The following is a 24,415-nucleotide window of genomic DNA, read 5'->3' as shown; positions in this document are numbered from 1 at the left end:
TCGCTTTCGCTTAATAAATCCGAGGATGAATGAATAACAATCTCAACTATGTAATGCGAAAGCGCGTGTTACCTAATGTCATTTGATCTTTTTCTTTTGCCGATGATGACAAATTTGGGAACGAAACGGCGTTCCTATTAAACAGTTGGATGTTGGTTTCAAGAGTTCCACTGCCTCTAGATTCATTTCTTCCTTAAAGGATAAAGTGCTATTCCAAAACTGAACAGAACCCCCCCCCCCCTATGACAGTCAAATAAAAATAAGGAAGGGGCGTCTTCCTATAAAATTGTGGTGGTGTGGTGTAAAGATGCACGCCTTACCCGTTACCATAAATGTCAGTGATCGACTAAGGGGTTTCTATCGAATTCGAATAGACATCAAAAACGCATTTTGGCATATTTGTTTATTATTATCATTATTATTATCCCTCTCTTGCTTTGGGCCCTCAACAGGCATGCGCCCAATTACAGAGTGACCCGCATAATGCTATTTAGAGGTGCCTCTGCAGAAGGTCTTAAGTTGGTCTATACTACTCCAGTATTTACCTTACGAATTAGGAAAATTACAGGAAAACCTAATTCGGAGTAGCCGGTAGAATGCTCGGAACTGGTCTAAGGTAATTTTCATCTCCGCCACAGATGAAAAATTCACCTCAACCCAGGTTCGAACACCCGACCTCCGGATTTATAACCCAATGCTCTACCACTGAGCCATAAATCCGATCAAAAAGTAGAACATGAGAAACCGTGCAATGTTGCCATTATTAAAGAGACATCACTGGCTATTTCAAGGGACTAATCTGTCTAGAGTTCGCCTGCAATCAAGTGCCATAACCGATCGGAACCTGTCTTCAGCACCACCTGACTGTCACTGCATATGCATATGTGTCCCAGGGGGAAAGTACCATAGGCAAACAGAATTTTTCGCAAAGGATCCAGCAGGTCATGATGTGTATTTGAAGTTCAACGTACAGTTATTGCGCTTGCTTGATGCTAGAAGGAGATTGGAGTAGTACCTTGAACGCTCATTTCAAAGGCCACGTGGAACCTTCGCGAAAAAATACTGTAACGTGATTTATAAATTCGGGTTCGATTTATATCAATATTTATTAAACAAAACTAAAACACTATAAAAACTGTACAATTTATATCGATTATTTATATCACACACTTCGCAATTTATATTTCCGCGCACGATGTTTCATATGTACTCGATCTCGTTCGATAGTAAACTGCCGCGATGTTCGGTCCGCAACCATTTATACACGCAAGCAATGTAAGTCCAGGAACATTCGCGTACAGTCTCGAATATTCCTACACAAATCCCACTATCACGCGCGTAGAAAATTCCAGAGCGCCAAAGGTGACGTCATGTCTGGAGCGTTTCCGTTACAATACATTGTCGTTTCCCTATGGTGCGTTCTACCTGGGACACACTGTATGTTTATTACGGTAATCACTACGCAGATTCTCCTGACTGCTGACCAAGGGAGACGCTGATGTCAGCCTTCAGGCGATCACTCTATATACCCATGCCCGTTCCCCGTCTGTAAACCACACTAGCCCCTAAGGTTTAAGAAACGAAAAATCTTAAGTTCAACAACTGTTCCCTTTCCGGGAGAGTGACTTTAAAACTCTTCGCTCGCAGTAAGACAGCCTGGATCACATCCCTTCTTGCGAGGAGGAGATTGGATCTAAGGGTTTCCTCCCAGATCCGCCCGTGCCCAAGGCTGCCTCGATCCTTTCACTCGGCCCAATCGTTTAACCGTATGAAAGACAGAAGTGGCCAAAGTTGGCATGGTTTTCATGGCTCCAGTGACTCCCAGACAGGTGAGGCTTTGTACCTTACCTAGTTACTTCATATAGGTTGCTTGCGCATGGCATGTACTCGTATTGGCCGTATCACTACAGTGTAAAGTCAACATACCAGTCGAGGGTTGAAGCCCCATGTACAGCCAAAAGCCCTTCTACCTACATGCCCATAGTCACGCAGTAGCCTTTTTGTTTATTCGCTCAATGTGCCCTTTCCAGGTTAGGCGGGAATCGATGATGGCTCCCAAAAATTTAACTGAATTGGCTAGGCCCCTGACGTCCTCGAAAAGACAGCCCATCAAGACCCGCTCTCCTCGCTATTCGTAAATGGAGCAACCTCGGTCTTTTCCGGGTTAACGTAGGCTGCCCCTCTGAATTAGCTCTTTCACAGTGTTTGGAAACTTTCCGGTTATGACGATCGCGGATTCCTGTGCACACGCTCCGTCCTCGTTCAAAGTGTGGAGGAACGTGTCTAGCACCACGCACCACAGCAATGGAAACAACACTACACCCTGCGGACCTCCTCCAGTGATCGAGGAACTCATCTTCGTGGTCCAGATTGAGGATACAATGACCCTACTTCCGAGCATGGCGTAAATCCATCTTACGATTTACGTCTTCAGCAGCTTCACTAATGGAATCGAACGTGGTGTTAAACGCACCCTCGATATCTAGAAACGCTCCCAGGGTTCTATCAGACATTCCCCCGAGGCTGTGACGAGCCGTCTCCGTGGCCTGTATAAGCGCGTATTGGACTGGAAGCCTCAGTGTCCTAAATGTCTACCCAGGGTCTTTCAAACGGAGCTTATGAAGTTTTTGAAATTTAGGGTGTTACCACAAAAGATCCTCCATGATCTTCGAACTTCGAATAATATGGTCCTTATACTTGCGCCGAGCGATCTTAAGACCTTTCCAGTCTGCATGCAGGTTAGTTCGCATGCAGAGCCGTATCTAGATATGGTCGCGCCCTTGGCGAAACCTAAAATTTCCGCCCCTGACACTAGGGGGTTAAACGAAAAGCCACTTAAATATTTGAGGGCAATAAATGACAAGTAAAAATTATTCAGTAATCAAACATATTGTTAGTTTTTTATTACAAATTGCTTCAATTTGGTTTTATAAATTGGGTGATTACTATATACAGGGTGGTGCACGGTAAGTAGGAACATAGGGAAATTAGTTTTATGCAAAATCCTGCCCTCCTGTACATTTTACAGAAAAAACTGTAGAGTTTAAAGTTGTTCAGAATTAAAAAATGCATTCAAAACTGTTTTTACATGTTTTATTAAGCTTTTGGTATACCCGCAAATTTAAAAATAAATTTCAACATTTCTGTTATTAATGGCAATTCATAAAACAACAAATGTCTATTGCTACTAATAACATAAATGTAAAAACTTATTTTTAAATTTGTGGGTATACCAAAAGCTTAATGAAACATGTAAATGGGCTACTGGTTCAAAAGTTACAGCCCTTTGAAATTTCTTTCGAAATTGGTTTCTAGTCTATAACTTTTGATTGAGAAGTCTAATCGAAAAAGTACGAATTGTTTTGGATTCTACACACCAAAATTAATAAGAAAAAGTGTTTTCCCGAGAAATTTTGGTGTAGTCGATTTTTTGTAAAAAAGGAAGGTTATACACTGCCTTTTTTTGAGCCCCGAAGAAAAAATTGTCTCGGATCGACCGGAAAAAAAATTTTCTTATAGATTGTGGCCTGTAGAATCCACAATTTCTAACAGTTCCAAGATTGGGCTACTGGTTCAAAAGTTACAGCCCTTTGAAATTTCTTTCGAAATTGGTTTCTAGTCTATAACTTTTGATTGAGAAGTCTAATCGAAAAAGTACGAATTGTTTTGAATTCTACACACCAAAATTAATAAGAAAAAGTGTTTTCCCGAGAAATTTTGGTGTAGTCGAACAGTTTTGTATGCATCTTTTAATTCTGAACAAATTTAAACTCTACAGTTTTTTCTGTAAAATGTACAGGAGGGCAGGATTTTGCATAAAACTAATTTCCCATGTTAAATCCCTATGTTTCTACTTACCGTGCACCACCCTGTATACTTAAAGGTTAGAAAGTCAAAAGTGTACTTTTCGTGCTTTTACTAGGACAAAATCGTCGATGATGTCATTAAAATCGATTTGAGACGCAATGTCGTATTTCGTATTTTATATTAGTTTGTCAACCTGTTTTAGGACATACTTGACCTCGAGCTTGACCTTAAATAGTTTTTTTATCATGTTTAACTTGATAAATGACCGCTCACAATAGGCCACACTGACAGGCATTGTTAAAAATATCCGCAACGCAATTTCAATATTCGGATAAGCGAGTCATAATCAGAAATATTGTTTAGGACGTCCAAATGAGAAGCCTATTGATGTCGCTTATCAGCTCTTTAGCATGGTACTTGAAAATAAACCCATAAAGAGCGTTTAAAAAAGCGGCAGATCCCCTCGGTATGACCCCACGGAGTCATTGGATTTGACCCATTTTCAATAGACTTGTTACATGTGGCATATAAGTCTACTGTGCAAAGTTTCAACCGAATAGGTTCAAGCGTTTGGCAGGGACAGAGAAACGTGACCCCACGGGGTCATTGGATTTGACCCATTTTCAATAGGCTTATTACTGTGTAAAGTTTGAACCATTTGACAGTTATCGTGTTCACGGACAGACGGACACCATTGACTCCCCTATAAAGCTTGCATTGCTTTGCTCTGCCGCTTAATAACTACTTCGTTCACAAGCTCTAATGTAGGTATCTAAATCTTTGGCGTACTTAGTACCAAGATCAGCTGCACACTTTTTAAGAGGAGAATCAGAAAACTCACTTAGACTTTCCGGATAAAAAATTAAAATCAGATGAAACCGAATGGTAGATGTTTGCCCTTTTATCCATTTCACTTTTAATCCTATTAAACACAACGAAACACTCTCTCTAAAAAGATTTTTCAGCAATCAACCAGTGGGATTCATCGTCAGCCTTTTCAACAGCTGGGAATTTCCAAGACACTACTGTCAGTCATATTCTTTAAAATGTTGTGTACTGATAATAAGTTGTTCTTAAGAGCCGTCACGGCTTGACGCCTGGAGGACCATCGTGTATTGCGATGTCTCTTCAGTACCAATATTGCGCACTTGGCGGCCGCCCATCTCACCACCGCCTAAATACGGCCCTGTTCGCATGGTCTTATTAAAGCTCCTGCGAACCTCCTTATTTACGAACATTTTCAAGGCCCGAGTTCGACCAAGGTGTTCTCTTTCACCTACCCCGGTTTCCGATAGAGCAAAGGTTTCGGCATTTAGCAGGTCCAGTCAATAGATCGGGGATTCCGAAACCTACAGGGTCCGCAGTAGGATACCTGCAGGTTTTTTGTTGGACAAGAATGTACCTGTGGCTCGAAATCGACGGCTCATCAGACAGACTCCAACTCGTGATCATGTGAGCCGAAGTCTTACGCTTTGACGCAAGTTGACAGCCTATTAAACAGGTCGCCCCCGTACCGTGCTGCAAATTACTCTATTAGAAGGTTGCCTCCTCCATCACTGATGTACTAGGTTCCCCCTTCCTCTAGTGATGCCGACGGTTCTGACCGCTAATCGGAGCCAAAAGCTGGTCGAAATCTTTCTCGACCTCTAAAGTGCGCCGGTATAGTAATTCCGCTGCTCCCGTGGAGCCCTTTCCCTTATCTGGCGCAACCGGAGTACAAGAAGCCCCCCCCCTTTTCATCAACAATTGCATTCAATGCAGTCATAATGCACCTCGACTCAGGCCCCTATAGCCAGAATGAGGTTGCAGGGGTGGCCGGTATTTTTCTGGAAGGGGCTTTTGATAAAGACTTCCCTTGTAATTTTTGTAAACGAACCATAAACCGTAACTTCCAGTGGGGGCAAGACCACGTTCTACTTCTAGGTGGGGTTCAGCCCCCCATGGCCACACCCTAGCTACGGGCATGCCTCGACTGAGGCTCAGTGATGTCCACTTCCTGGCTGTGCCACCCGAACAATGGCCACCCTGAGCCCCGCCGCCGAGACTTGCCCGTAGGTTCATGGTGTACCCGCAACTCTAGAACCTCGGGCCGGGGCTTCCGGGCGCCCTCAACTTTTTCACGCCAGTCCTATTCTTCTTTTGAATTAGGGATGGCCCACCACCAGGTACTTGAATAAGGGCCTGCGTCTTTCGAGGAACCTGCCCCGTTACCGGACCTCTTTTGAAGGCCCGGCTTGTTCGTCCCCCGTGATGAGGAGCCCAGAAAGGGCTTGATTGGTTTGAAATCGTCCATAGAATTACCAGGAGTAGTGCGGAAATGCGGTCTCGCCAGTTGCCCAGGGCTTTGCTGCCAAGCAAAGGAAAGGGGACAGCACTCGGAGGTCGTGGAGTATCCAAAGGGAACCGTTATCGACACTGTGCCATTTTGAAAAGCATTATCGTACTGCCCAAGCAGACCTATAGTTTTTAAGTGGGTAGGATTTCAGTTCAGCCAAAGATGTTATACAATGTTCTGGAGGATGCCGCTGCAGCAAACTTGGGTTGAAACGTTTACCCCTCTGACTCGCTACGAGCAAAGGTCATAGTGTAGTATTATCTTTGCTACGAGTGTAGATTGCGAGAAGAGTGAAGATGAAGATTTATCCAACCCACTCAGTTTGAAATTGTGAAAGGAAATGTCCAGGTATGCAACATATCATACATGGTAGTGTACATGCTGCCTACTTTGTAATGTTAAAGGCGCGGTATTCTTCTGTTTATTTCTAGGGAATTTAGCTTTTTCAAAGAAAAATTACCAAAAACGTGAAAGATGGCGTTTGTTGTTCATATCGTGTCATTTAATTTGTAAATATCTGTTTATTTTATAAACCTTGAAGACTAAAACCAAAATGCAACTTTGTCGTTTGTGTTTAAAAAACTCGGAACTTTGTGTTTCCTTATTTACAGGTGGCATTTTGAATAAAATAGAATCATTAACATCAATAAAGGTAGGTCTTTTACGTTAAGCACAGTTTAATTTTTAAGAAAATACTGTTTCAGATCGCCAAAGGCGACAACTTACCACAGACCTGCTGCGAATCATGTGCGGCAAACGTTTACTCGTCCTACAAATTTCAACAAACCATCATCAAAGCAAATGAAACGCTACTGAGCTTGACCTCTGATAACTTACAATTTCTCGTAGACACTGAAGGTTTGCAGATGAAGCAGGAGATTAAAGAAGAAGCTTCGTCAGGCGAAGAACGGTTTGATGATGACCTGAACAGTAACTCCTCACGAGCCTCCAGTACATTAGAGATAAGCGATCTTGTAATGTTAGACTACAAAAAGGATGAAAGTGAAGACAACACAAAAGACATTTTGGAAAATTGTGACGAAATTATTTACGATTTAGACGATTCTCAAGTGGGCGAAGTATCGTCGGAATCTGAAGATTTCGAATGTTTACAGTGCGGTGCGAAGTTTAGCTCGAAAAAATCATTACAGCAGCATATGGCCAAGCATAAAGTTGATAGTTGCCCGTTTTGTCAGGTGGTGATGAGACGAGACAATCTTAAAAAACACATTCAGATACATACGGATTCACCGGAGGTATGCGAAATATGTGGTAAACTCGCGAAGAACAAGGAAAGTTTGCGCGGTCATATGAACTATGCACATAAGAAAAAGGCCAAAATCAAATGCAAGGAGTGTGGGAAGGAATTTAAGTCCACGCATCACTATAATACACATTTTAGGAACGTTCACTTAGGTAGGTATGTCGAAATTGTAACGTCTCTTCTCACTTTGAGCTAATACAGGGATTAGAAATCATCAATGCGACATTTGCGGGAAGAAGTTCTTCTCCAATTACGATTTAAATAAACACATCACTATGACACATAAAAAGGCTAGGCCTTATGAGTGTTCGTATTGCGGAAAAGGATTTTCCAGTCCGTATGCGAGAAAGACGCACATAAGGCAGCACACTCTGGAAACACCTTATCATTGTGACATTTGCACGGCTGGATTTAGGCAGAAAGTTTCCTTACTTACCCATATTAGAAGTAAACACAGTACAATGAAAAAGGAAAATAATTGACAGATAATTGTAATTTAAGATCTCATTGTTATATGCATGAATCTTTTTTGTTACTCTGTGGTATCAAGTGCTTGAATAAAGTGTAATTCCATACTAAGTTTGCTTATTAAATGAAAATATTACAGACTCTCTTCTTTCTCAGAGTAGAAAGCAGTTCTTGTCATTACTAGACTACAGATGTCTATCTGACCAAGCAGATGACCGACGAGATTCAATGTGGCAATGGTATGATCATGATGGCTATTTGATTTTGTTGTATTCTAAGTTTTTTCTTGTTACCTTTTCTTAAATGAAAAAGTCGTATGGAAATGATCTTGGTTCTGTGATGATACTTGGGGTTTTGTGCCAGTCTTAAATGTCACAACTAGGCTGCTATATTTTTCGTAGTTTGTTCACTGCACATTTTAAATACGGGACCGGGCATTAGGCCGCAAGACAGTAAACCGCAAAGGGAATAGATCGCAGACGTGACCCTGACGCGTCGCCCCTCGGTGGGGGGTCCGGGTCGTGGAGAAAAAACCCGAATTTGATGGCTCCTTGCTTTATTTTAAGTGCAACAACCTAATGCCTGCATCCCAATGTCTGTGTCCTAATGTCTTGCGGCCCATTGCCATAGCGCCTTTAAATAATCTAAGCAGCCTAATTTTTTTCACTTCTTCAGGCTATACCTTTGTACGATATGCATTTTTTAATTTCTCCAGAACACGTCGAATTTCTATAAATTTCCATAATTTCAAACAGTTCCAAGATTGGGCTACTAGTTCAAAAGTTACAGCCCTTTGAATTTTCTTTCGAAATTGCTTTCCAGTCTATAACTTTTGATTGAGAAGTCTGAATAAATGGCAGTTCAAAATGTACGGAGTCTTGCAAGATCTGTAGAGGCCCGGTTTTTGAATAGATAAATTAAATACAACAAGTATTAGTGCGCCATCTGCTTGACAATCGATAATTCTATCAATAATAGTTTTAGAAGTCTAGTTGAGATGTCGCCACGTATGCAACTTCTTTTAAAATTTCATTCAAATTTATGCGATTAATAGCAACGTTGCACTTATTATTCCTTAAATAGCAGTTCAAAATGAATGGAGTCTTGCAAGATCTGTAGAGCAATTGTAGTTTAAAGGCCCGGTTTTTGAATAGATAGATTAAATACAATAAGTACTAGTGCGCCATCTCCATGGCAATCGATACACTTTCTATCAATTATAGTTTTAGAAGTCTAGTTGAGATGTCGCCACGTACGCACCTTTTAAAATTTTATTTGAATCTATGCGATTAATAGCAATGTTGCACTTAGTATTCCTTAAATGCAGCGCCGTTTTTAAGTTTTTCGGGGCCCTGGGCCATTCGTTCGTGGAGGCCCTCCTTACCCTCAATAAAAACGGCAGATTGTGGAGATTCAAGCAAATCCCTAATTTGAATATGGGCACTCGATATTTGTGTAGCCTGGTTTGTAGGCAACACATCATGCTCAATGAACAGAAAACATTTATTTTTGCAATTCGTAACTTCTTATGCATAGGAATTTATTTAAAGCCCTTGGAAGAACAATCTCAATAACAGGTACATTAAACTGAACCGTTTTACAACAACTTTCACACGAAGATCGCACAAACAACACATTTTTTCATGATTGCAAACTGCGTAACACTTTTGCTTTATTTCGCTGCCAATTTCACTACCGTTTCTATATCCGTAGTTCTATCAAATAAACTCTAGGCTCAATTCTTTAAAGAACAGCTTCGCACCATCGCCAGCTGCTGCAATCATGTAATCGTTCCGATTTTAACCTTGAGAAGTTTGAATTGTATTAGAATGGGTTTTTTGCGAGATCTCCACGGTTTCCTCCTGTTTTGGTTACAAAGCATTTCCCTTTTCAATTTGTATTGTCTGAATTCAATACTAACGTTTCTCATCCATCGAGAACTACATGTCTTCGATTGCACGACCCAGAGCAAACAGTATCATATTCCGCAAAAGTTGAGTCTGCCGCTTTCCTGTCACTCCCAGTAGCCAGTTCCCTAATTTAAACCTGTAAGCGAGAAAGGAATGATAACAAAGTTTAATTTTTGACTATAAATAAACAAACATTCATTATGCATTTGAGGTTAAAACTTCAAAAATATCTATGGTTTTTATACATAGATATATAAATACCTAGATACAGCCATCCTTAACAAACGTACCTCGGTTTTTAAAAAACATATCAAAGAAATTTGTACATCTCTCCATTACTTTCTAACCAAGAAGAAACATGTTCTATCTCTTTTTATTGCATTAACCACTATGTCGTATGCGAATCGGACGCTTAAAACAAACTTGGCGCGTCTCATAAGTCATGTGACAGTTGACACATTTCACGATCGCGCGAAATCAAATCTAACTAAAAATATTCGCCCTAAACATGATGGGCGGTTTTTTCACTAAATATTATGTAATTATTGCGTTATCAATTGAATACGAATAACATTAGTGCTTGCCATAATGATAGACGCGTCCATAATTGTTATTCCTGAAATAGTTTTATTACATAGAGCTACGCCATTCAAATTTGCGACTATGTTTACCTTGTTTGGCATGATGTGCTGCAGTGAATTCATTGCTAGCTTGCAGAATATCAAAAAAAACCGTAAGTAAGTAAAGTTTATGTTCAACATTTTAATTTTAACTGCATGGTTTTAGGCGTAATGGTAACGGAGAGTTGTTACAGGAAGTGAATTCGTTTCCAATTATCATTTTTTGGCCTATATGATGTTGATGCAGTGCGTTTGTATCATGATCACAAAGAAGGATCCGTGCAATATTCTTAGGAAAACGAGATTTATAGACTGTGTGTGCGTGCAATATCAAATTTTGGTCGCTACGCGTCTTGCCTACCTTTCGGCATATGTCCAATTGGTGGGGTTTCTTTTTGAAATTATAGTGCTAATTGTAGTAAGTAAGCTACACGTGTACATTTATTTAAAATAAATACAACATCTTAACAATGATATCCAATTGGTGATAATACTCATTTAGTGAACATTCATTACGTTTGTAAAAGTTCACAATCCGAATCATCGTCAGATGAAATTGACAAATCCGAATCATCACTGTCATTCTTAACCGAGTTCTTAACACTTATTATAAAGTTCAGAAACATCAACCAATAATTAATCACTTTCCATATGTTCACACACTTTCTTCCAGTTGTCAGCTGTAATTTTTTCAAATTCTTCGTTTGCCAGCTTTCTAAGTAACATCTTCCATTTTAAATGTAACATTTCTTGCTACTATGCCATTTAAATAAATAAAAAGGCGGTTTATTTATGTTGTAAAGTCTCAAATCTGAAAATTTTCTGCGTGATTTGTGCTAACAATTTGATTGACAGTTATAATAAATAATGCGAATCTTGTCTTCCATGCTCAGGGTCCCTCTATAAAGGATAGCGCTATACGTAATTAATGTGCCGAAAGTGATGGTAATAGATGGTACGTCCTTTTGAACTATGTTGGTGTATGGCTGTATCTATGTATTTATATATCTATGTTTTTATAAACAGAGCTCTGACATCTAACGTTAGTTTCATAAAGTACATCACTAAATTAGTGTGACGACATCTTTGAGGTGTAAGTTCCAACTAAAATAATGGTGGTAATAAAGTGTCCTGCATTTAGCGATAAAATGTTAGTCCCCAATAATAAAGACAGATGTCAGCACAATGTATTCTGCTTTGATTATTTTAATATTAACCAAAAACTCAGGCAAGGCTATCAACATTTTGGGATTTGTGAATTTCGCTGTCAAAGGAGTAAACCACGAAACTCGAAAATTAAACATTTCGCTCCTGTATTATAGCCTATTCCTTTGCGTCATAGCGTTTTTGGAATGCCAAAGGACAGGGTGGGTAAACGGACGGCCGTCCGTATAGGTACCTCTTTGGTATACCTATACCTAGATTTTTGACGATTTTAATAAAGTATCTGTTCGCAATACACGAGTTAAATCGGCATAAGAGTACGCCACAATAAATAAGAATTTTAAATCGGTGATCATTTTAAAGACTTGAGAGTTAAGTTTCATGTGAGTTAGGTTAGATACAAGATTTGTAAAAATTTAAAACGCCCAAACTAATCTGACCTAACCTTCAATCAACTCCTTGAACATTATCTTGATACCAGATTTTTGACCTAACCTAACTAGCACGCTAACCTAACCTCACTTAAATTTTATTTTAACCTTCGATCTCTTCGCACATTATATTCTCCTGATACCAGATTTCTGAGCTAACCTAACTAGCACGCTAACCTAACCTCACTTAAATTTTATTTTAACCTTCGATCTCCTCGCACATTATATTCTCCTGATACCAGATTTCTGAGCTAACCTAACTAGCACGCTAACCTAACCTCACTTAAATTTTATTTTAACCTTCGATCTCCTCGCACATTATATTCTCCTGATACCAGATTTCTGAGCTAACCTAACTAGCACGCTAACCTAACCTCACTTAAATTTTATTTTAACCTTCGATCTCCTCGCACATTATATTCTCCTGATACCAGATTTCTGAGCTAACCTAACTAGCACGCTAACCTAACCTCACTTAAATTTTATTTTAACCTTCGATCTCCTCGCACATTATATTCTCCTGATACCAGATTTCTGAGCTAACCTAACTAGCACGCTAACCTAACCTCACTTAAATTTTATTTTAACCTTCGATCTCCTCGCACATTATATTCTCCTGATACCAGATTTCTGAGCTAACCTAACTAGCACGCTAACCTAACCTCACTTAAATTTTATTTTAACCTTCGTTCTCCTCGCACATTATATTCTCCTGATACCAGATTTCTGAGCTAACCTAACTAGCACGCTAACCTAACCTCACTAAAATTTTATTTTAACCTTCGATTTCCTCGCACATTATATTCTCCTGATACCAGATTTATGAGCTAACCTAACTAGCACGCTAACCTAACCTCACTAAAATTCTATTTTAACCTTCGTTCTCCTCGCACATATATTCTCCTGATACCAGATTTCTGAGCTAACCTAACTAGCACGCTAACCTAACCTCACTAAAATTCTATTTTAACCTTCGATCTCCTCGCACATTATATTCTCCTGATACCAGATTTCTGAGCTAACCTAACTAGCACGCTAACCTAACCTCACTTAAATTTTATTTTAATCTTCGATCTCCTCGCACATTATATTCTCCTGATACCAGATTTCTGAGCTAACCTAACTAGCACGCTAACCTAACCTCACTTAAATTTATTTTAACCTTCGATCTCCTCGCACATTATATTCTCCTGATACCAGATTTATGAGCTAACCTAACTAGCACGCTAACCTAACCTCACTAAAATTTATTTTAACCTTCGATCTCCTCGCACATTATATTCTCCTGATACCAGATTTTGAGCTAACCTAACTAGCACGCTAACCTAACCTCACTTAAATTTTATTTTTACCTTCGATCTCCTCGCACATTATATTCTCCTGATACCAGATTTCTGAGCTAACCTAACTAGCACGCTAACCTAACCTCACTTAAATTTTATTTTAACCTTCGATCTCCTCGCACATTATATTCTCCTGATACCAGGTTTCTGAGCTAACCTAACTAGCACGCTAACCTAACCTCACTTAAATTTTATTTTAACCTTCGATCTCCTCGCACATTATATTCTCCTGATACCAGATTTCTGAGCTAACCTAACTAGCACGCTTACCTAACCTCACTTAAATTTTATTTTAACCTTCGATCTCCTCGCACATTATATTCTCCTGATACCAGATTTCTGAGCTAACCTAACTAGCACGCTAACCTAACCTCACTTAAATTTTATTTTAACCTTCGATCTCCTCGCACATTATATTCTCCTGATACCAGATTTCTGAGCTAACCTAACTAGCACGCTAACCTAACCTCACTTAAATTTTATTTTAACCTTCGATCTCCTCGCACATTATATTCTCCTGATACCAGATTTCTGAGCTAACCTAACTAGCACGCTAACCTAACCTCACTTAAATTTTATTTTAACCTTCGATCTCCTCGCACATTATATTCTCCTGATACCAGATTTCTGAGCTAACCTAACTAGCACGCTAACCTAACCTCACTACAATTTTATTTTAACCTTCGATCTCCTCGCACATTATATTATCCTGATACCAGATTTTTGACCTAATCTAACTAGCACGCTAACCTAACCTCACTTAGTTTTTATTTTAACCTTCGATCTCCTCGCACATTATATTCTCCTGATATCAGATTTCTGAGCTAACCATGGGCTGCATTTACTCTCAAGATTCACTCGGAACAGAATATGCGTTTATTTTGTTTGTACAGTTTTCAATATAAAAATTATTTACAGAAGTTGTACTTTATTTTCCTCCCCAACAACAAAACTGATAGGAAGATTACAGTACAATAAGCACTTGGTCCTTCACACTTTGCCAAAAACACTTACAAATTTGGAAGGTATCAGGAAGATATAACGTGAAAGGAGGTCTTTCAGTCCCAAATACACCTGTTCTTTGTAGACAAACTTACGTAAAAGTGTCTTGCTACTAGGAGAACAGAATTCACGGAGAGGTCTTTTTCTATCACTATGAGAGTTATTTCAAAGCTTAATTTCGATTTAAAAATTTGCCATTCTGTATCGGGATCATATGATGTGCGAGGAGGTGTTTCTTTTCCTAATACTACACCTGTTACTTGTCGACAAACTTATCCAAAGGTTACAAAAGTTACAGCCCTTTGAATTTTCTTTCGAAATTGGTTTCTAGTCTATAACTTTTGATTGAGAAGTCTGATCGAAAAAGTACGAATTGTTTTGGATTCTACGCACCAAAATTAATAAGAAAAAGTGTTTTCCCGAGAAATTTTGGTGCAGTCGATTTTTGGTAAAAAAGGAAGGTTATACACTGCCTTTTTTGGAGGCCGAAAAAAAATTGTCTCAGATCGACCCGGAAAAAAATTTTTCTTATAGAATGTGGCCTGTAGAATCCATAATTTCAAACAGTTCCAAGATTGGGCTACTAGTTCAAAAGTTACAGCCCTTTGAATTTTCTTTCGAAATTGGTTTCTAGTCTATAAACTTTGATTGAGAAGTCTGATCGAAAAAGTACGAATTGTTTTGGATTCTACGCACCAAAATTAATAAGAAAAAGTGTTTTCCAGAGAAATTTTGGTGCAGTCGATTTTTGGTAAAAAAGGAAGGTTATACACTGCCTTTTTTTGAGCCCCGAAAAAAAAATTGTCTCAGATCGACCCGGAAAAAAAATTTTCTTATAGAATGTGGCCTGTAGAATCCATAATTTCAAACAGTTCCAAGATTGGGCTACTAGTTCAAAAGTTACAGCCCTTTGAATTTTCTTTCGAAATTTGTTTCTAGTCTATAACTTTTGATTGAGAAGTCTGATCGAAAAAGTACGAATTGTTTTGGATTCTACGCACCAAAATTAATAAGAAGAAGTGTTTTCCCGAGAAATTTTGGTGCAGTCGATTTTTGGAAAAAAGGAAGGTAATACACTGCCTTTTTTTGTCCCGAAAAAAAAATTGTCTCAGATCGTCCCGGAAAAAAATTAAAATATAAAGTCACTGTAAAGACACATCACTGAAAAGAAACTGATCAGTGAGGAATAAAGACTGCGTTCATAATACTCCATGTCGAAGTAATTTACTTATTCAATGGTGTCGGTCATGTTTTTTCCAATTTATGATTTCGCTGATTGGTTTAACCGAATGAGATACAATGAGACACTATTTTTAATGATTATTGTTGATTTAAATTAGCTTAAACAAATTAAAATAAACAAGAATAAATAAACAGATGACTGTATGACTGCTTCAAACACTCGAAATCCAAAAAAATAAAACCGCATCATAGTACCTATCACACATCGAATATTTAAATTAAATTTAATTTGAAAGGAATCGTTTTATTTTTAGCGCATTTTTTCAAATTTATTTGTAAAAACTCACTTTGGCTGGCTGGCTGGCAGCAAACGTGGGCGCGTAGAAGAACTCTTGTAGAAAGGCAACGAGTGTACGTGTATTTACAAGGCCGTGTAATTTGTCAACCTTAGGGACAGGGCTACATGATTTGGGGTTGACTACATCTGGGCGTCATCCTCGAGCGTAGTTTACTAACGTGAAGGTTTTTCAGTTTTTCCCTATCTTCTACTACAGTTTTGGTCCGATTGTTTTCAAATTGGTATCGTCGAAAAGATGTTGTAAACGCGCACAACTCCTGCGTGGCGGAATTTTGTTTTTTATCCTAGGGGCGAAATTAACAACCTTTTGCGAGTACGTTACCTATTTTATACAGGGAGGGTAATTGTCAAGCAATGCACGTCTTTATTGTTGTTTCGCTCCAAAACACGACACAAAAGGCCATAATTGCATTCTCGATTTCCAAATGTTCAATTTATTTCCTTTCCTGCAAAGATATCGTATGGAAAGTCGTGCGCATGTTTTTACAAAGTAACTATTATGGTTATTTTACTATCTATGTCGTGTTGTTTAACATTTAACAGTCGAGATATGGCTCGGACGTGACTCAATAAAATATCTTTTGTCTGTATCAGTCTCGGTTCAAAAATCTTGCTATGCTCTGTGAACATTGAATGCTTGTGTAATGTGTGTTGCATGCAGCTAAGGTGGGGTGTGTCTGTATTCGATATTTATTTCGTAAGCATAATAAATTGTTTATATTTATATGTATTTATTTGCTAATTATTTGTGGCAAGGTTATTTTACAGTAATAAGTGCATTCTCTTGTGTTATTTACTGTACATTACGAGAAGAGACTTGATTATATTGATAGAAGGCTTACAGTTGGAGATTGTCTTTCCATAGGCAGAGGAAAATAAATCTTTCTAAACTGGCTCTGCATATTATTATTAAAGAAGCGATAGTTTTGAATTCAAATTTGTTAAGGATATTTGTAAATATCGTATTCGTACTTATAGAATCCATAGTGTTGAAGTTAAAATTACCTACTGTAAGAGACAACTAGAAAAAAACCTCTGAAAGCATCATAAAATTTAACAAACCCCGTTCTTTTGATAATCCGCATAACCCACGCGTTATATGGATTCTTTAAAACAACATAAAAGGACAGCAATAATTATTTATCAAGTTAATTATTGCACTAGAGTAGAGAGGGTGTTAATAATCCACAATCCAAATTAACAAAAAATGGTTGTTAGTTAAGATTCTCTTAGTTACTACCTTTGAATATAATTTTTAATCAAAGGCACTGGTAGATTAAACCAAGAGCTTCGAACCCCATCGCATCTAAACTGTATTGAATACAAAAACGGGCAAAAATCTAAATGATTTTTCTTGTAGATTCCATTCTGATGGGCGAAACAATGAATCATCATCAATCAAGCACAGGCGCCGGTTAGTACCTTTTACATACAGTCCATTTCAACCTTCTAATAACCACTTTTTAGTGTTAAAATTTTCGTTTTCGATTAATTTATTACTGTACACGATGGTAGTTTTGCTGACAATAGTTTCAACTGGCACCCCGCCAGAGCAAGTCGTCCATGTTATTTTAAAGCTCGATGAAGAAAACATACCATTTCGCAAGACAAATAATATGTTCTTGAGTACCGCTTTGGATTCAGTACTAATAGCCCATGGATTCCAAAATTTCAATATGAGGTGAGTAGCTGTAGGTATCGTTTAGTATTTCAAACTGTGCTTGGTCTTCTGGTAGCGATCCTAAACTGGTGAAGCTAATGAAACCTTTAGCGCCAGGTTATCTCAGAATTGGTGGCAACATGGCCGATCGATTGTGGTTCGATCCCAGTGGTAAATTTGTTTCCAAAACTCAACAAGTGATTGAAAGCGATGGAGGCGCTTGTGCAAATGAAGAAATCGACTGCGATGTGTACGATAGACCAAACTTCACAATGACAGGTAAATGCGTTGGTTGTTTAAATAAATGCAGAAACGTTTTGCTTTTGTAGCAAAAGAATGGACACAGCTAAACAGTTTAGCCAAAAAAGCAGGACTAACGATCCTTTTCGACATTAATTGCTTAATTCGTTTCCCGAACGGATCGTGGAATTCCAAAAATGCGGAGGAATTAATCAAATTCTCGGCCGATCGCAATTTTAGTATAATTTGGCAGTTGGGCAACGGTGAGTTTGGCGTTCATTCACAACGTTTTGCTACTTTTCCACCTCTTCCAGAACCGAACGCGTTTCGCCATGTCTTCGACTATGAGGTGAACGCCACGCAGTTGGCTAAAGATTTCGCGAAGTTGCGAAGTATCTTGAATCGTTACCCGATTTATCGAAAATCTGAGTTGGTGGGACCGGACACTACGAGACCGATTATTAAGCGCAACGCAAGCATGGCGTATTTGCATGAATTTTTGTTACATGGCAAGAATGTTATCAATGCGGTGACGTGGCACCAGTAAGTTTTGTGAGTCTCTACAACGTTAATTTCCACGAAGTTCCTCAGATATTATTTTAATGGACGAAACGCGAGCATATCGCAGTTTTTAGATCCGGAGGTATTTAATTTATTGCAAACCCAAATTGGGTACATCAAAGACATTGTCAAAAGCGCTGGTGCTACAAGCAAACCGATCTGGTTGGGTAGGTGGCGTTCAAAGGTGCAATGAAACAATCATATTTATAGGGGAAACGTCGTCGGCTTACGGCGGGGGTGCCCCCGGTTTATCAAATTCTTTCGTCGCGACGTTCATGTGGCTGGACAAGCTGGGAATTGCTGCACGAAATGGACTCGATGTAGTTGTACGACAGACCTTGTTTGGGAGTAATTACTCCTTGCTGGACGAAAATCTTCAACCATTACCCGTAAGTTTCAGCAGACGTGTACTTGTTATTTGCGTAATGTTGTAGGACTGGTGGGTGAGCGTCATCTATAAAAGAATTGTAGACTCGCGAGTCATCCCTTGTTACCCTACCAGCTCCACTACAGTCAGGATTTACTGTCACTGCACTAAGAAGCGCATTTTCAGTTTTTATTCACCATTCGTTGTTGGTAAGCTGCTAATAAAATGTCACCGCAATTAACCAAGTTTTGTAGTGTTTGGGTTAAATGTAAAAAAGTCGCCAATGCAGATAAAAATACAAGGCTACCAAGGGTACGTCTGGGAGTACAGTTTAACTAGTAAAGGATCTCTTGTATCAAAGTAAGTATGGGTGAATTTTTACAGTACGCATCACTAAAAACCCACACTTTTAGAGACATATTGCTAAATGGAGAAAAGTTGTCACTTGCAAATGATGGAACTTTGCCGGATTTAGATCCAGTACTTGTTAACGCTCATCCCTATCTCCAAATGCGGCCATATTCTCTTACATTTTGGATTATACCCCTGCACACTTCCAGTTGTCCAATTTAGCGTTATAATAAATCACTTATCCCAATGTGATTGTATAATAATCAATAAATAATCTCGTTTTACTCGTTCATTTTGGGTATGTTACATAAATAGTTTCATCGTTGCTTGTTACCATTTTTATCAGTACCTCCCTTTAAGACACGCTTCTCAGTTTTGTATATTAATGTCAAATGTAGGTTCATCATCTAATCCAGTAAACATACTTATGGCCGTTTGCACCGACAAATTTAAGTGGAGCTTAGCTTAAGCGTAGCTTAAAATCCATGGCAACGATTATTTAGACAATGGTTGCTTAATCTACGCTCCGCTTAAATTTGTCGGTGCAAACGGGCATTAGAAACTTATTTTGTTTGTTTGTTGTTATTTATTTTGTTGATTTTCAGTGCCTTTTTGCAAATCTTTATACCTAAACCTCTCGCCAGGAAAGATTGCCGGTCATATAACACTTGATCCCGGGCTACAATCTATGTTTTTCTAAAAATGTGAGCGACTTCCGGGATAGTATCGTGTCAATGTTGAACAAAAAGACTTTTCACGATCCTATTCCGGAAGTCGCTTGCATCTTTAGAAAAACATAGATCGTAAATCGACTCAAGGTGTGCTGTGACCGGCAATCTTTCCTGGCGAGAGTTATATATAAAATTCTCCTGTACGTGAGGAATTCAAAAATGCCATAAGAAAAGATAGTGCCATTTGAAATAAGAAAGTTCCGGTATCGTTCTGATACAACCGGAAAAGCGGCCATCTTGAAAACATTTTTAAATGATTCCTTTTGATCGATTATTCAAAAAAGGTAATGGGACCACGAATCAAAATTCCAAACAGTTCCTGAGATACTTCTAATGGTCCACTTAAAAACACCACCCTGTACTTGTGAGTATTATACTTATAGATTTGGCGGTTAATGCCATATACCCATTCCCTTAGAGAATAATGACCAGAGATTAATAGCTCTAAAATTAAAAAGTTACTTATAGTCCAGGCTATATAATATTTTTGTATGAAAAAAATTAGTTACCGGGCGAAACCGGATTTTTCAGGCAGGTGGAATGAATAGAATTTGGGAAAAAATAATTAAAACAGCTGAATTATTCCGCGAGTGAAATCACGGGGGTTGGAAGGGGTGGAAAGTGGTATTTTGCAAATTGTGGTAAAACTATTGATTTTAGACGAAAATGTTAAATGTAAAAGTTATAGAGATTAAAAACATGAGCAACTTTTGTATCTGCACTATTTTCACATAACCGGAAAAAGTGTTTTTTTCGTTTTTTATTCTTATTTTTGCGAAAAAATGTCGTAGGGGTTTGAAATTTGGAGATAACATAGCCTGTTTTATGATAAAACAGAGGATAATTGTTTGGGCCCATAAAGTTGAACCGTTTCCAAGAACTCACGATTTCTGAAAAAAACCACCTCTTTTTCAAGGGGATGAAAAATCTATTTTTTTTTCATCGTACAGAGGTGCACGGGGTAGCAAAATTTTCGGGAAGATTTATATTTTAATAAACAAAAATAAAAAAATATTATTCCTATAGCAAAAATTCGAGAAAATCGCCAAAAACCTGAAAAACAGTTTTAAGATATACACGGTTTTTGACATGATAAATCAACATGTTGGATGTTAATAAAGATTTTTTCGAAACCTGTCTTCTTCCTTCTCTTTAATGTTTGCCTAAATATTCTCTTTTGTTATCTTATGCTCAACTGTTTTAGTTAAAACATCTTCATTATTTCTTTTTTCTGCATTTTTACCGCAATAAAAGCAATTCGAAATAAAATCGAATTATGTAACTTGCTTCCTGATTCTTGAACAATTTATTTTTGTTCACTGACTCTTCTTCCTGCTTGTATTATAGCTGATTGAATTGCGTTGGGCCTGTTGATAAACTTGCAAAATCTGCAATAAGAACGTTGGTTTTACCGGCCAAAGCAAATGATTTGAGATGTCAAACCTGCAGGAATAAACTTTATGAGGATTTTATTCATAATTCCTGTAAATTAACGATCAACAGGCCCAGCTTAATCCCATCAGCTGTAAAACAGGCAGGAAGAAGAGTTAGTGAACAAAAACAAATTGTTCAGGAAGCAAAAGAATTCGATTTTACTTCGAATTGCTTTTATTGCAGTAAAAATGCGCAGAAAAAAGAAATAATAAAGATGTTTTAATTAAGGCAGTTGGGCACTGGGAACAAAAGAAAATATTTTAGCAACATTAAAGAGGAGAGAGAAGACAGATTTCAAAAACTTTTTATTAGCGCGGATCCAACACGTTAATTTATTTGCAAAAAAGCCTATTTACCTACTGTCAAAAACGGTGTATCTTAAAACTGTTCCCCCGTTTTTGCCGCTTTTCTTGAAATTTTTCTATTGGAAATAATATTTTTTATTTTTGATTATTAAAATGTAAGTCGTTACGAAAATTTTGCTACCCCGCGCACCTCTGTACGATGAAAAAAAATAGATTTTTCATCCCCTTGAAAAAGAAGTGATTTTTTACAGAAATCGTGAGATCTTGGAAATGGTTCATCTTTATGGGCCTTCTGTTTTATCATAAAACAGGCTATGTTACCTACAAATTTCAAACCTCTACGATTTTTTTTTTCGCAAAAATAAGAATAAAAAACGAAAAAAACAGTTTTTCCGGTTTTTCTAGGAAAATTGGAGATTATGTGAAAATAGTGTAGATACAAAAGTTGCTCGTTTTTTAATCTCTATAACTTTTACATTTAACATTTTTGTCTAAAATCAATAGTTTTGCCACAATTTGCAAAATACCACTTTCCACCCCTTTCAACCCCCGTGATTTCACCCGCGGAAAAATTCAGCTGTTTTAATTATTTTTTTCCAATTTCTATTCATTTCACCTGCCTGAAAAACCCGGTTTTGCCCGGTAACTAATTTTTTTTTAAAATAAATCATTTTAGAGCTATTTAGCCTGGACTATTAAATTAATATCATCTATGGAAACAAAACAAACAAATGCAAATGTGTAAATATCAAGCGGGTTGTGTTTCTGTTTGTATATTTGTATTAAAATGGATAAAATATCGAGTAATTAAATTAGTCGTAGATAAAGTAGAGTATATTACCTCGGAATTATACTTCCTCACAGCAGACGCGGCTCGGTGCGTAAATATTCCTCGAGAATAATAGCTATCAACATCGTGATATAATTTGCATCACTGTAGTGGGTATTTTTACCTAATATATTAGTCCTCTGTATTAGTGGCGTACATAAGAACAAATTCATTTCATAAATTGGTCCATAACTTCCTACGAGGCGAATAGTCCCAGGCAGTGGGTACCGACAAAGGAAACTTACACCTTCGATCTCCCACGAGGACTTTGATAATTTTTTATCAATAAGAATATTTAAACAATTCCCTTCTAAGCATCCTTAAATAATAGTCTCCCTCGTTCCCATTAGTATTACGGCTTTCTAAGGAAGGAAAGTAATTTTGGTGTCCAATCTTTGTTGAACTCGAAATGGGGTTGTATGATAATTATTAGGAAGTGAACACAAAACCTTCCCCATACAGTTGGAATAATCTTTAATTGTAATGCGACATGTTTCGGCTAACAAGCCATCATCAGGCCTAAAAAGTTGTACGATTACAAATTTGTCTCACAAGAGTGATAAAACTTATAAGATGTTTATAAATATTGATAATACAAGTTAAAAATTAATCGACCCTGACGGGGACGAAGAATTGAGCAAGATAAAGATCGGGAGTCCTGAAGGGAACAACCGACCGAAGAACACAGCAACAACTAAAACTTAACGATTAATAATCTCTAACATAGCAATTATAACTTACAATGAGAGGTCGACCCACAATCGGTACGACATCGAACAAGTAAAAGGTCCAAAGGCCCAGACGGGGGGAAGAGGACCGAGCAAGTGAAAGGTCAAGAAACCCTGAAGGAGTAACTAACCGAAAAACTACGTCAACCACCAGTGGCGGATTTACATATAGGCACACTAGGCACGTGCCTAGGGGCGGCAGCTTTAGAGGGCGGCATTTTTTGCACTACATTTATTTTAGGTAACATTTTAAGTTTTAAAATACGTCCCCTATACAAATGGAAAAAATCTTTAATGAAAATGATGAAATAAATTGGATTGGTAGATATAGATTAAACAAACTGTAAGAACGATAATCGACAATGCAAGTTTTGACGTGTGTGAAAACTTAATCTTACGTATACTGTATTTCTTTTAATATTAGTTTTAAAAATTTCAAGTTATAATTTGATTTTTATTACCATCTTAAAATTTATTGCAATTTAAAGATTATTTTGGGGCGCATATCTTTCGGTGTGCCTAGGGGCGCAAAAAATTTAAATCCGCCACTGTCAACCACATCAAATCTAAAATAAAGAATATGTTAACATAACCTATCTCGGCGGAAAAACCTTACTTACAGATTGAAATAATTACTTAACTAGACAGAACACGGTCGAAATTAAAGATTTCGCCCACTACACAGGAAGGGAAGTAAGTTTGTCAATTATTTTTAGGCGATGATACTTGTAAATTTATTACTAATCAGAATATTTAAACAATTCTCACCTATAACCATCCCCAAAACGCTGCGCTAAATGTAAAGCTGTGGTTGGTATAGTCACGTACATTTATGTACATTTTTTGTACCTTTGTAGTTAGGTAGAGAGTTAATTAAAAAACGCCCTTGTGGCATCTCTCTATCATAATACATTTAATCGTTCTTATTAGTAGTTGCAATAGCAATATTAATATTGAATGTAAGTGAGAATACTTATTTTTCTTACAAGTAGCTAAAACAGAGTTTTTTGGGATAAAAACATAATGATTTCCCAAAAAACATTTTAGATACGTGCCACAAACAACATTTTTTTGGTAAAGCTCCAAAAAACACATTAACAAACCCCTTAATACGACTATATTCGTATTATTGTATCCTTTACATTACACACAATTTATTATATCTTATTTCCCTATACTTAAACGATAATCCGAGATGATCACCAATAGTTTCATGGTTACTTTTTGGAATTGAGCTCGGAAAGGACTCATTTTACGGACACTTTTGAGTGTTTTTTGGAGCTTGTACAAAAAAAGCTTTAATCGGAGGTCCCTTTCCTTAATCC

The 24,415-nt window shown here is 37.8% G+C and overlaps 2 protein-coding genes across 3 annotated transcripts; both read left to right on the top strand.

Annotated features, from left to right (window-relative positions):
- The first annotated feature begins 6,584 nt into the window (after positions 1-6,584).
- LOC116169613 (gastrula zinc finger protein XlCGF8.2DB-like) lies at positions 6,585-7,985 on the top strand. The gene is made up of 3 exons (XM_031485755.1): positions 6,585-6,794; positions 6,847-7,558; positions 7,608-7,985. Exons 1-3 carry the CDS (start codon positions 6,696-6,698, stop codon positions 7,886-7,888), a joined length of 1,092 nt encoding a protein of 363 aa, XP_031341615.1. The 5' UTR covers positions 6,585-6,695; the 3' UTR covers positions 7,889-7,985.
- An 8,462-nt stretch (positions 7,986-16,447) lies between these two features.
- Positions 16,448-19,355, top strand: LOC116169945 (heparanase-like). Of its 2 annotated transcripts, none has more exons than XM_031486157.1 (11): positions 16,448-16,581; positions 17,245-17,298; positions 17,352-17,565; positions 17,621-17,823; positions 17,874-18,047; positions 18,099-18,327; positions 18,376-18,512; positions 18,556-18,734; positions 18,780-18,921; positions 18,967-19,072; positions 19,126-19,355. In XM_031486157.1, the coding sequence occupies exons 2-11, from the start codon at positions 17,256-17,258 to the stop codon at positions 19,283-19,285; spliced, it is 1,587 nt and encodes a 528-aa protein (XP_031342017.1). In that variant the 5' UTR covers positions 16,448-16,581; positions 17,245-17,255; the 3' UTR covers positions 19,286-19,355. The 2 variants fall into 2 exon arrangements, with proteins under 2 accessions (XP_031342017.1, XP_031342018.1); XM_031486158.1 differs by having other exon boundaries at positions 16,468-16,550.
- Positions 19,356-24,415: the final 5,060 nt, after the last annotated feature.

The sequence above is a fragment of the Photinus pyralis genome, unplaced genomic scaffold, assembly GCF_008802855.1.
Source record: "Photinus pyralis isolate 1611_PpyrPB1 unplaced genomic scaffold, Ppyr1.3 Ppyr1.4_LG4, whole genome shotgun sequence".
In the NCBI taxonomy this organism is placed as follows: domain Eukaryota; kingdom Metazoa; phylum Arthropoda; class Insecta; order Coleoptera; family Lampyridae; genus Photinus; species Photinus pyralis.
The sequence above is the reverse complement of the archived record's forward strand: the minus strand, read 5'-3'. Positions and strand labels throughout refer to the sequence as shown.

What these genes read in the sequence shown, in the direction of transcription:
- LOC116169613 (XM_031485755.1), top strand. Translation starts at nt 6,696, where the DNA reads ATGCAACTTTGTCGTTTGTGTTTAAAAAACTCGGAACTTTGTGTTTCC. An exon ending in AATCATTAACATCAATAAAG is followed by an intron (nt 6,795 to 6,846) that starts GTAGGTCTTTTA and finishes ATACTGTTTCAG; the next exon opens with ATCGCCAAAGGCGACAACTT. An exon ending in TTTTAGGAACGTTCACTTAG is followed by an intron (nt 7,559 to 7,607) that starts GTAGGTATGTCG and finishes GAGCTAATACAG; the next exon opens with GGATTAGAAATCATCAATGC.
- LOC116169945 (XM_031486157.1), top strand. Translation starts at nt 17,256, where the DNA reads ATGGGCGAAACAATGAATCATCATCAATCAAGCACAGGCGCCG. An exon ending in ACCAAACTTCACAATGACAG is followed by an intron (nt 17,824 to 17,873) that starts GTAAATGCGTTG and finishes TTGCTTTTGTAG; the next exon opens with CAAAAGAATGGACACAGCTA. An exon ending in AATGCGGTGACGTGGCACCA is followed by an intron (nt 18,328 to 18,375) that starts GTAAGTTTTGTG and finishes GAAGTTCCTCAG; the next exon opens with ATATTATTTTAATGGACGAA.